General features: G+C 36.3%; 1 protein-coding gene across 6 annotated transcripts in view; it reads left to right on the forward strand.

The window, feature by feature from the left end:
- CFAP70 (cilia and flagella associated protein 70) overlaps nt 1–12965 on the forward strand; it is an 87332-nt gene that overhangs the window by 35583 nt on the left and 38784 nt on the right. For all 6 annotated transcript variants that reach the window (XM_061197405.1, XM_061197369.1, XM_061197386.1 and 3 more), the window contains 4 exons: nt 7233–7403; nt 8338–8418; nt 10008–10099; nt 12615–12675. In XM_061197405.1, the coding sequence (XP_061053388.1) occupies nt 7233–7403; nt 8338–8418; nt 10008–10099; nt 12615–12675 (405 nt within the window). The remainder of the gene's footprint in view (nt 1–7232; nt 7404–8337; nt 8419–10007; nt 10100–12614; nt 12676–12965) is intronic.

Raw genomic sequence — 12965 nt, forward strand, 5'->3', positions numbered from 1 at the left:
ATCCAAAAACTGGAAACAACCCAAATCTCCATCAATAGGTGAACAAAAAATCAAATTATATGGTATAGCCATACAATGGAATACTACTCAGCAATAAAAAGGAATGAGCTATTAATACGTGCAACATGGATGAATCTCAAATGCATTATGATAAATGAAAGAAACCAGACAAAGGAGAGTACATACTGTATGATGCCAATGAAATACAATTATCAGAAAGTAGTGGCAGAAAGCAGATCAGTGGTTGCTTGGGAACAGGGATAGAGGGAAGAATGGATTACAAAAGAAATATGAGGTAAGTTTTAAGGATGATGGAAATACTGGTTATTCTAATTGCAGTAATGGTTTCACATGTGTATACACATGTCAAAATTGATCAAATTGTATACTTTAAATATGTAATTTATTATATAGGCATACCTCATTTTTTTGCCCTTTGCTTTATTACTCTTCACAGATATTGCATTTTTTTTACAAATTGAAGGTTTGCGGCAACCCTGAGATGAGCAAGTCTATGGGTGATATTTTTCCAACAGCATCTGCTCACTTTGTGTCTCTGTGTCGTGTTTTGTTAATTCTCACAATATTTCAAACATTTTCATTATTGTTATATTTGTTACTGTGATCTGGGATCTGTGTTGTCACTAGTGTAATCGTTTTGGCCTTTTTTAGCAATAAAGTATTTTTAAATTAAGATCTGTACTTTTTTTTTTTTAATTTTTGGCTGCATTGAGTCTTCATTGCTGCGTGCCGGCTTTCTCTAGTTATGGCGAGCGGGGACTACTGTTCGTTGCGGCGGTGACTTCTCTTGTTGTGGAGCACGGGCTCTAGGCGCGCGGGCTTCAGTAGTTGTGGAACGCGGGCTCAGTAGTTGTGGCTTGCAGGCTCTAGAGCACAGCCTCAGTAGTTGTGGTACATGGGTTTAGTTGTTCCATGGCATGTGGGATCTTCCCGGGCCAGGGCTCAAACCCATGTCCCCTGCATTGGCAGGCGGGTTCTTAACCACTGTGCCACCAGGGAAGTCCCTGTACATTGTTTTTTAAGACACTGCTATTGTACACTTAATAGATTACAGTATAGTGTAAACATAACTTTTATGTGTACTGGGAAACCAAGATAACCATTATTTGCTTTATTGCAGTTATTTGCTTTATTGAGGTGGTCTGGAACCAAACCTGTAATAACTCCAGAGTAAGCCTGTATTTCAATTTTACCTCAGTAAAGTTGGAAAGAAAATCTTCCGAATAATAAAAGAAGTCTTTTGTGTTAAGTATGCAAAAACTTAAATACATGTACTGATTAATGAGCTATAATATGGTTCTCGCAATTTTCAGATGTTAAAATGTTAAAATACACATTATTTATTTATTTATTTAAGTGAAAAATCAATTTTATCATTTTTCTTCTTAGGAGAAAGTGAGGCTTTATAAAACACAACAGTAATAACAACAAAAACGCATTACTATTTTATCATTATTAGGACAAGTATTTCTCAATAATAGAGTCATGAGCTATTTGAAAACCAACTGAGTAATAAACTCTATATAAGTATCCTTTGAATCAGAAATCGAACTTAAAGGGATTTGTCTGAAATAAATCATTTAATAGGATCAAAACCGTCCTATTCATGAAAACTTTTGGGGATCAATAATAGCAAAACTAAAATTAAGATTGAATGTCTAATAATAGAGAAAGGATTAGTAAATTATTGTAAATAAAAATGGTGGAATATGCATCTATTAAAAAGATAATCATTAATGTTTTGTAGATAGTTAAATGAAAAAAAGAAAGCAACAATTTTACGTATAGCATAGATCATGATAAATTCCAAGTGAGTTTATTAAAATAAGTTAAATGTGAAGTCTATAAAAATAGAAGTGTCTATTAATTAAAGATATGAAATAAGGGAAGACTTCCTGTGCTTGAAAACAAATGAAAGATATAAAAGATTTAGATTGCCAAAAAATAAAAATCTTCTATACATAGAAGAAACCATCATTAACAAATTATAATGTAACTAAAAAATTGGGGAAAATATTTGAATACATATCAGAAGATGGCTACTATTCCTAAAATATAAAGCACTTTATTGTATCAATCATATCAAGATATTTTTGGTGAATCTGAGGGAAACAGTATATCATAATTGAAAGGTTATAGGCGTTGATGTCAGGCAGTTTCTGGACTGAATTCTGGAACTGCCAGACAGGCTGCCATTTGCTGACTTTGGGCAAGTGACTAAATTTCTCTCAACTTTATTCATCAGTAAAATGGAGACACTGCTTGTTTCCTAGAATTGTTTTACATATTAAATGAGATAAAATATGTAAAGCACTAGGGATGTAGTTGACACACATTTTTGCCTGTTACTTTTATTATAGCCATATGAAGGAGAATATTGTGCATATATTAAAAATTATTCTCATGAAAACTTTAAGAACAGAGGATGCATGTGATAGTCTGTTAAATGAAAAAGGATATAAAACTACATCCACTATGATCACAACTTTTTAAAAATATATAATCATAATTTTTAAAATGTATGAAAAATACTGGGGAGGAAGCATTTCTGGCTATGTCTGAGTGAGGAGGTTGTCAAATTTTCTCCCCCTAAAAGCAACTGTAAAGCTGGACAAATTGACAAAATGCCATTTCAGTGCTCTGGAAATTGACCAAAGGCATCAACAAACTGAGAAGTATTCATGCATGAAAAACAATGGAGTTTGAGGCATTCTTGCCTAGGTCTGCTCCTAAACCACCTCCCCCTACCTCTTCTCTAATTTAGCTTAATCAGTGAGGTGATTCTTCTAGGGCAGGATGGGCTGTGAGGGCCAGCAACTTTGCTGCCACAGAGAGGGCTCACAAAATTTGAAGCAGTGGGTGAAGGACCCATGCCTGACAGTGTCGTTGGTTGAAATGGAGATCTCGGTGGAGAGCAACCAACATATTGTAATGAGAGTCCTAGGAGAAAAGAGAGAGAAAGAGGCAGGAATTATGTATAAAAAAATAATGTCTGAAAATGTCCCCTGTTTGATAAAAACATTAATCTACATACCTAAGAAGTTCAGAGAATTCCAGGTAGGATAAGCATATGGAGGGCTATAGTATACACATTATAGTGAACTATTGAAAGAAAAAGAAAATTGTGAATTCAACAGGAGAAAAATGATTCATCACTTACAGGGGAGCACCAACATGGTTAACAGTTGATTTTTCATTTGAAACAACGGAATCCTGAAGGCAATGGAAACACAGATTCAAACTGCTGAATGAAAACGCTATCAACCAAAAATGGCAAAATAAACACATCCATGGATAAACAAGTATTGAAAGAATCTGTTGCTAACAAACCTGTCTTGCCAGGATTACTAAAGGATGTCCTTCAGCTTGAAAGAATATGAACCAAATGATAAATTGAATCCACAAGAAGAAATGAGCACTAGAAATGGTTAAATGTAAGTTAAGTATAAAAGATTTTAGAAATATATTTTTTCTCAGTTTTGCTGTTAACTTCTTTGAAAGATGTGATTGTATAAAGCATTAGTTTTATTATTGGGTTTGTAACATACATAGATGTAATTTATATGATAATAGTAGCATAAAGGAGAGAGGATAGAATGGAGCTATAGCACAGTAAAGTTTATATATTTTATCAGAATTAAGTTAGTCTCACGGTGAAATAGATTGTGATTAGTTCAGATGCATATTGTAATCTCTAAAGCAACCACTAAGAAAAGTGTGTGTGTGTGTATGTGTGTGTGTGTGTGTGTTTGTGTACATATACCATATGCATACACTCAAGTATATATATATATTTAACATTAAAAGAAGGCACTTAAAGAAGGAAGAGAGGAACAAAAAAGACAAGATAAATAGAAAAGAAATAGCAAAATGTCAAATATAAATGTAAATATTTCAACAATGACATTATATTTGAGTAGTCTAAACACCCCAATGAAAGAGATTATGAGACTGGATTTTAAAAAAATCAAGATTTGAGAAAGACAAATATATCACTTATGTGGAATCTAAAAAATAATACAAATGAATCTATGTACAAAACAGAAACAGACTCACAGACATAGAAAATAACTTATGGTTACCCAAGGGGAAAGGAAGTGGGGGGAGGGATAAATTAGGAGTATGGGATTAACAGACATGAACTACTATACATAAAATAGATAAGCAACAAAGATTTACTTCAGAACACAGGGAATTGTTTTCAATATCTTGTAATAACCTCTAATAGAAAATAATCTGAAAAACATATATAACTGAGTCACTTTTCTGTACACCTGAAACTGACACAATATGGTAAATCAACTAATACTTCAATAAAAAAATCAAGATTCAATGATATGCTGTCTATAACAAATACATTTTGGTTCAGACACACATAAGTTGAAGTAAAAGGATGGAAAAGATATACTATGCAAACAGAAAACATAATGGAGCTGAGTGGCTATATTTATATCAGACAAAATAGACTTCAAGATGAGTAATATTACTAAAGACATAGAGTGGCATGTCATAATAATTAAAGGGTCAATTAATCAGGAAGATAGGATTTATAAATTATAAATTATTATATATAATACATGTGTAAATTATAAGTGAATACACACCTTACAACAGAACCTCATAATACATGAAGCCAAACCCAACAGAATTGAAAGGGGTAGTAGACAATTTGACAGTAACATTTAGAAATTTCAATATTCCACTCTCAATACTTGGCAGAACGACTATATAGAAAATCTGTGTTAAACATAAACTTACCATACAACCCAACAAATGATTCCTAGGAACCTACCCAAGAGAACTGAAAACCTGCATTTACATGAAGACATGTACCTGAATGTTGATAGCAGCATTATTCATAATGGCTAAAAACTCACAACAGTCCAAATGCCCACAACTGGTGAATCAATAAACAAATTGTGGCATATCTATATTAGGGAATACTATTTAGCAATAAAAAAGGAATGAACTACAATTAATGTAATATGCCAAAATCATTGAATTTTTTTTTTCCTGGAGCAAAACTGGAATAATTTACTTCCTTGTCTCTGTTGGACTTGCTGCTGAAACAGAACCTGATTTCACCCTTGTTGGTGGCCTGTTCCATTCTGATACTTGGTTAGATATTGCCCAGTGAATTCCATTTTAATCTTCATGGGCTAGCAGTCTATCATACCCCTAGCCTAAACAGAGAATATCCAAAATTGTAAATATTTCATTGTGTTTCAACCAAGCAGAAAAACATTCTCAGGAAGGTGCTGCTTAGGCCTGTAAATCAGATTTTTTCCCCCCAAATCATTGAATTTTGACTACACTTTAAATGGGTGAATTGTATGGAATGTTAATTTTATCTCAGTAAAGCTGTTTTTAAAAAAGAGTGAACTCTGAAGCCTTTGCAGATGTGATTGGTGCCCTGTGGCACCCTGACTCCTGCGAAGCTGTGAATCCTACTCAATTCCGAGCTGTCTTCCAGAAATATGTTCCCTCCTTCTCTGGATACAGCCAGCAGGATGCCCAAGAGTTTCTGAAGCTCCTCATGGAGCTGCTACACCTCGAAATCAACTGACGAGGCCGTCGGGCTCCACCAGTCCTGGCCAATAGTCCAGCTCCCTCCCCACCCTGCCGTGGAGGGGCTCTGCTAGAACCTGAGTTAAGCGGTGACGACCGAGCCAACCTAATGGGAAGCTTACCTGGAGCGAGAGGACAGCAAGATTGTGGACTTGTTTGTGAGCCAGTTGAAAAGTTGTCTCAAGTGCCAGGCCTGTGGGTATCGCTCCACGACCTAGGTTTTTTGTCACCTGTTCCTGCCCATCCCCAAGAAAGGATTTGCTGGGGGCAAGGTGTCTCTGCGGGGTAGTTTCAGCCTTTTCACCAGGGAAGAAGAGCTAGGATCGGAGAATGCTCCAGTGTGTGACTGGTGTCGGTAGAAAGCACGAAGTACTATTTCAACACCCTTAAGCCCCCAGGCTCCCCATTTACCTCAGAGACGTCTATTTTTGTGTCTTTTTAATCGGGGAGCGGGGAGGGAGGAGGGGGTGGTTGTACCTCCCATTATTTTTTTTATTAAAAAATACCCTTCCACCTGGAGGCTCCCTTGTCTCCCAGCCCCATATACAGAGCTCCCCAGGCCCCTGCCCGTGTACAGCCCCCAGACCCTCTACAGTCTCACTACTTTTTGTGAATAAATTTATTAAGAAAAAAAAAGTGAACTACTGATACATGCTGTAATATGGATGATTACTGATACATGCTATAATATGGATGAACCTCAAAAACATTATGCTAAATGAAAGGGAGACACAAATGACTACATATTGTATAATACCACTTACATGTAATGTTCTCTCTTCTAGAGATGTTAAAATTTGAAAAAGTTTGCATCTTAGAATATATGAAATACAGCAATTACAGTAGAGGTGGTAGGATTATGAGTGATATTTAGTATTTATAATTTTTCTTTAATATTGTTGGACTGTCTTTTAGCAGGTTTATTGAGGTATAATTGACATATAATAAATTGCATATATGTAAAGTGTACAATTTAAAACTTTTGACGTAGGTTTGCATCTGTGAAACTATCACCACAATCAAGATAATGAAAATATCCATTATCCTCATCTGTTAACCTTCTCTCCCACCTCTGTCCACTCCTCCCCTCTTTTGTTTTTTTTTTTTGGTCTTGTTTCTTTCACTTAGCATAAATTACATTTAGATTCATCCATGTTGTTTAATTTAAAAATTATTTTAAGATTCTTTTCCAGTTATTTATCTATAGTTTGAATTTTCCCATACAAATTTTTACTTTAAACTTGCACTGTTCTTCCAATTATAATTGATAGGCCAGTAGTATTTAGACAGATAATATTTCCTGTACAGAAATAAATTCTACCACTTAAAAGTTAATCTGAAATTATGTGTCAAAGTTTAAAAGCTTTCTGGTAATAAGTTTTGAGACACCAAATCAAGCCAGGTTGAAAGTTCTCTTATTAATTTAAAAAATAAGGTAGGCAGCTATGTTTCTGTGATGGTTTCACCTGTTCAACAAGTACGGCAAGACAATTGTTTTTTGCTTCTCCTATCCATCTCTGATTGTACCATATTGAAATTGTCTAGAAAACTAAATGATATTAATGAATAATGTGGGTTTCTATTGAGTTTGTTTCATTTGCCTGTGAGTCATTACATTTTTTTGTTTCTTTCTTTCTTTTCAGACCAAGTGTTTATTTAGCTTGTTCCGGGATACTGGCCATAATTTGATTCAGAATAATAAAATAGGAGGAATTAATTCTCCAGTGTCCAAACCAGTTATTTCTAAGAACCTGAAAGAAGATAAAACAGTCAAAGAAAAGGATATAGAAGCAAGGCCTAGGCCTGGGGATGTGGTAGGTTGTTGAGAAGGTGATGATTTTGCTGGTTTTGTTACATTCCAGAGGCTTGCACTGATTCTCATTTGGTGAATTGCCTCAGTTTAGCTTGCGTTTTGATGCAACATAATGGTCCTTGCTTCTGCTATTGTGGAGACCGTGTAAGAATTGAATTTTTTTTTTTTAGAAGTCAAAGAACCAGCTTTATTAATTTCTGGGCAAGCTCCCCAAAGTGGAGGACTTGAGAGGGCTAGATGAATTTTTTTAATAATTAAAAAAAAAATCATTATTTAAAAAAATATTTATTTATTTATTTATTTGGCTGCGTCAGGTCTTTGTTGCAGCATGTGGGATCTTTTTTTTTTTTCCTTTAGTTGCAGCATGTGGAATTTTTAGTTGCAGCATGTGGGATCTTTTAGTTGCAGCATGCAGGATCTTTAGTTGCAGCACATGAACTCATAGTTGCGGCATGTGGGATCTAGTTCCCTGACCAGGGATTTAACCTGGGACCCCTGCATAGGGAGCGCAGAGTCTTAGCTACTGGATCACCAGGGAAGTTCCAAGAATTGAATTTAATTTTTTAAAATTAATTAATTAATTAATTAATTAATTTTTGCTGCATTGGGTGTTCGTTGCTGCACGTGGGCTTTCTCTAATTGCGGCGAGCGGGGGCTACTCTTTGTTGTGGTGTGCAGGCTTCTCATTGTGGTGGCTTCTCTTGTTGCGGAGCATAGGCTCTAGGCACGCAGGCTTCAGTAGTTGTGATTCGTGGGCTCTAAAAGGTAGGGTCAGTAGTTGTGGCACACGGGCTAAGTTGCTCCACGGCATGTGGGATCTTCCCGGACGAGGGCTCGAACCCTTGTCCCCTGCATTGGCAGGCAGATTCGTAACCACTGAGCCAGCAGGGAATTCCCAAGAATTGAATTTCTGAGGTGTGCTTATTTTCTTTCAGCAAGCACCTAGTATAAAATCTCAGAGCTCAGACACTCCTTTGGAAGTTGAACCCTCTCTTTGCAACAATCCAGAAGGACAGGTAACTATGCATTAAGAGTTTGAAAATTAAGTTTAAATTCATCAGTCCTTTACTGAGCAAGATAGTATGATATAGTGGTAAATGCTCAGGAAAATGCTCATTATCTGAGTAACCATCCCATATTTGCCACGACTAGTTTATGACCTTGGGTAAATTTCTTTGTCTTGTTGAGACTCTCTAAAAGGAGTGGATACCAGCTTAATTTCAAGGTCCTTTCTAGCATTAAAAATTTATGTCTTTTATTAATTATGCTATTTTAAGCACTATGAGAGATGCAAAGATGCATCATCTGCAGCGTTTATTGGTTTGCCCTCAGGACACTCAACACTCTGGTGGGCAAAACAGACTGGTACATAACTAACTGTAAGACAGAATCTTGATGAATGCTGTAGTAGAGGTACAAATGAAAGTGCTATGTGGCCTCAGAGGAGTCAGATGGGGCAGTCTCGGAAGACTTCAGGAAGAGGTGGTATCGAAGCTAAGTAGTGAAAGATAAAGAGAGCCCTTTGCCAAATGAATTTGAGGAGAAGAATTTCGGGGCCAGAGAACAGCTTGAGTCAAGGCACAAAGAAAGTAGCAGAATTCAGGATACATCAATTAATTCAGTGTATGGTATAGAGAAATGAAAGTAATGGTTCTAGAAGGAGGTGATAAAGAAGACAGAGACTGAGCTGAGTTTTAGAAAGACTTTGAAAGGCTTGCTAGAAAGTTTGGGCTTCATTGTCTAGATGATGAGGGACTGTTAAGCCTTATCATAGAGATTCACACTGCAGTTTTTTAAGTCACATAAAAATAATACCTCATGAGTGTTTCAGGGCAGTACTCTTGCCAGGATATGGAAAAAAGAGATTGAAGTTGTGGTAGGGGCTTCAGATGTCAGTTTATAGGTTTTGTTTACAGTACAGATGAGTGTTGATGACAGTTTAATCTAGAGAAGGGATTGTAGTAAAGAAAGTAAAAAACCTGTGGAGGCAGGGTGTGGAATTTGAAAGCTTTGGGGTGTTGAGGAAGAAAAGTTAAAGATAACTCAGGTTTCAAGCCTCACTTTCTGGAAAGATGACAGAATCATTAAGAGAAAAGTAAAAATAGAGATGGATATAGGGGAAATGATAAGTTCAGTTTTGGACATGTTGTATTGATAGTTAGGATGCTGGCAAGAATCTGGGTAGAAATGTCCATGAGGTTGAAGTTGATAGATGGCGCATAGGAGGGTGTGGGTGGGAACGTCAGATGGTTATGAGGTTATTTCTTCATGACACCTGAAAGAGGTTTGGTAGAAGAAAGAATGGCATTCACTTGAAACAATTCCAAGAACAGTATCGAACAAATTAAACAAGACTTCAGCTGGGGTAGAAGTTTCCAAGAATAAAATTGAAAACCTTTTTCTGCAAGAGATAACCAGTGTTACTATTTCTCTTTCCAGTTATTTTTCTATGTAAAAAATGTTTTAAGTCAGAATCACACTATATATAGTTATATACACAATTTTCTCACTTATTATATTGTGAGCATTATCTTATGTTACTAAAATTTTTTCATAAATATCTGTTTTTCTGGAAGGAATAAATTAGAGAAAAATGTCTTTACAGCAATATGTAGAAGCAGGGACATACATTGTGTTGGAGATTGAGCTGGACAAAGCCTTGGTTCCGAAGCGAATGCCAGAGGAACTAGCCAGAAGGTGTGTAGCAATGGTTCTCATACTTGCTTTGCAAGACAGTTTAGGTATAAATAAAAGGAAGTCATTTTGTCCACATAAATGTAATTTTTCTTGGGCTAAGCAGCAGACAGTTTTCTTTTTTTTTTTTCAGATAAGTTTCTTTTGTTACTTTTGTTTTCTTGTTATAAAAGCAGTATGTTGCCAATTACAAAAAAAAATGAGAATTTCAAGATAGGCAAGGAAAAAAAAAATCAACAAGAACGTATCTAAAAATACCTAGATTTCTTTCTACTCACCCAGTGATAACCAATTTTAACACCTTGGTACTTATCCTTCTGGAGTTATTGTAAAGTCCCTATATTATACACACACACACACACACACACAAACACACACACACACACACACATGCACCCTTGTCACATGTAAATATATGTACTTTTTTAGAACTATTTTTATATTGTACCACAGTGCTTTGATTGTGTTTCTAGGAAGTTATCCATTTCATCAAGATTATCCAGTTTGTTGACGTGTAATTATTCATAGTATTCCTTTATATCCTTTTGATCTTTATAAAATGGGGAGTAATGTCTCCATATACATTCTCAATCCCTCTACATTTCCTCCAACCCTCATGCCATTTCCCCACCAACACCCTGCACCCCAGTCCTAAGCAATCACTTATCTACGTTTTTGTCTGTATGGATTTGCCAACTCTGAGACATTTCATATAAATGGAATCATACCATATGTGGTCTTTGTTGACTAACTTCTTTTATCTAACATAGTGCTGTCAAGATTCATCCAAACGGTAGCATGTATCAGTACTTCATTTCCTTATTGTCGAGTGGTATTTTATTCTATGAATATACCACATTTTGTTTTTCTAGTCTTCAGTTGATGGACATTTGGGCAATTTATTCTTATTATAGGGTTCTATAATGATTGTATTAAAATGGAAGTCAATTCATGTGACTCCTCTGTTCAGAAACTACCAGCAACTCCCCATCACACTCTGAGTAAAAGTCAAAGGCTTTACAGTGGCCTACAAGGGCCTATGTATTCTGCATATATTTTATCCTCATTTTTGTCAGTCCAGCCAAACTGACCTCTCCCTATTCCTCACACATGCCAGGCACACTCTTGCACCAAGGCCTTTACACTTGTTGCTTGCTTTGCCTATAATTTCCTTACCCCAGATACCTACGTGACTTGTTTCCTCACTTACATCAGGTCATACTCAAGTACTGTCATCTCACTGAGTCTTTCCCTGGTGAAATATGCTCCCCAACTCCACCACCCCCAGCCCCCAACATAGTCTATCTGCCTTCTTGCACTATTTTTCTCTATGGCACATATCACTAACCAATTTATGTTATTTATTGTCTTTTTTTCCCGACTAAAATGTAAGCACCATGAGGGCAAGAATTTTTGTCTGTTTTGTTTAATGCTCTATCCCCAGCACCTAGAAAAGTGCCTGATGGATAATAGGCACTCAGTATATATTTTGAATAAATGAATAACGTTGTCTCTGGAGAGGAAACTGGGTGGCTGGACAACAAGGTTGGAAGGAGACAATTTGCTATATATTGTTTCATATGTCTTAAGTTTTGAATCATGTGGATATATTATCTATTAAAATAAATAAAATTAAAATTAGGAATTATGAGCAAGGTATAAAATTACACAGGACCTATTCTCACTTTTTTTTTCTGGCTATTCCACGCAGCTTGCAGTATCTTAGTTCCCCAACCAGGGATTGAACCCATGCCACTGCAGTGAAAGCTCCAAGTCTTAAGCACTGGACCACCAGGGGATTCCCCCATACACAGGACCTATTAAAGAAAAATTGAGGTTGTGAATTTTTTTGTAAACTTCAAGGCAGTGTAGTATACCTCAGTAGGAACGTGAAACTATAAGAAGGAAGAGCTATAACTTAATTTCCTTTAGGTTCTTGTAAGAGCTCATGAAAATGGAAGGTAGAGGTTTTGGCATAAGTAGTTTGACTGTGATAAAATATATTTTTGTATTCACCATAAAATTTGATATCATTATTGTAGTTTAATGCAGTCTAATAAATTATGACCAAGAGTACACTTTTTATCCTATTGGAAAGGAAAGAAAAGCTTTCGCTTGCCTGTACCATTTATATTTCCAAAACTTTGTGCTTTCAGAGACTCTACTGAGTACACATAAAGTCATAACACCCATCTCTTTCTAACCCCTGAGTCAAGCAGCTTGTGTACAACAGTTTAAAAAAATGTGTAAGGGTAAAGCCAGGGCTCAAATTAGCCAGAAGTGCAACTTAGCTACTTTCCAGCTAGCTGCTTAGTGGCTTTCTTCTTGTCTAGTCCACAGCCATACGCTCTTCTGAGGTTCACGTCGAGGTTCTTACATGAGAGAATAGCTCAGTGCTCAAGTGTGATGGGCAACTGACCTTAGATCTCCCTCACCTAGACCTTAAGAGGTGGGAAATAAAAGAACATAAATCTGCATATAATAAAGTTTTGTTTTGTTTTGTTTTTTTCTGATACAGGGTCAAGGAAATGATACCTCCAAGGCCGCCTCTTACCCGTCGGAGAGGAGGGGCTCAGAAGGCAAGTACCAAAGCCAAGGTGAAACTCTAAGATGTTGAGTGCACCCATGTGAAAATAATGCATGGGCTCTTCAGTATGTTTTCCAGGAAGGGTGAGAAATTGTAGCTTCACATATTTTCCTTCCTGCTTCTATTTGTGACCAGTGGCATTCAGTGAAGAGTATACAGTGTTTAATCTTTGGCTGATGGTTTCTGAGCTGGGAAGAAAAGGGCAATTTATACCTAAAATATTATTGAATGTAAAACCCAATCCAGTTTCAGACTTCCATTCCATGTCTTGACCTCTTTGAG

Source organism: Eubalaena glacialis, chromosome 1 (assembly GCF_028564815.1).
Source record: "Eubalaena glacialis isolate mEubGla1 chromosome 1, mEubGla1.1.hap2.+ XY, whole genome shotgun sequence".
NCBI classification, from domain to species: Eukaryota; Metazoa; Chordata; class Mammalia; order Artiodactyla; family Balaenidae; genus Eubalaena; species Eubalaena glacialis.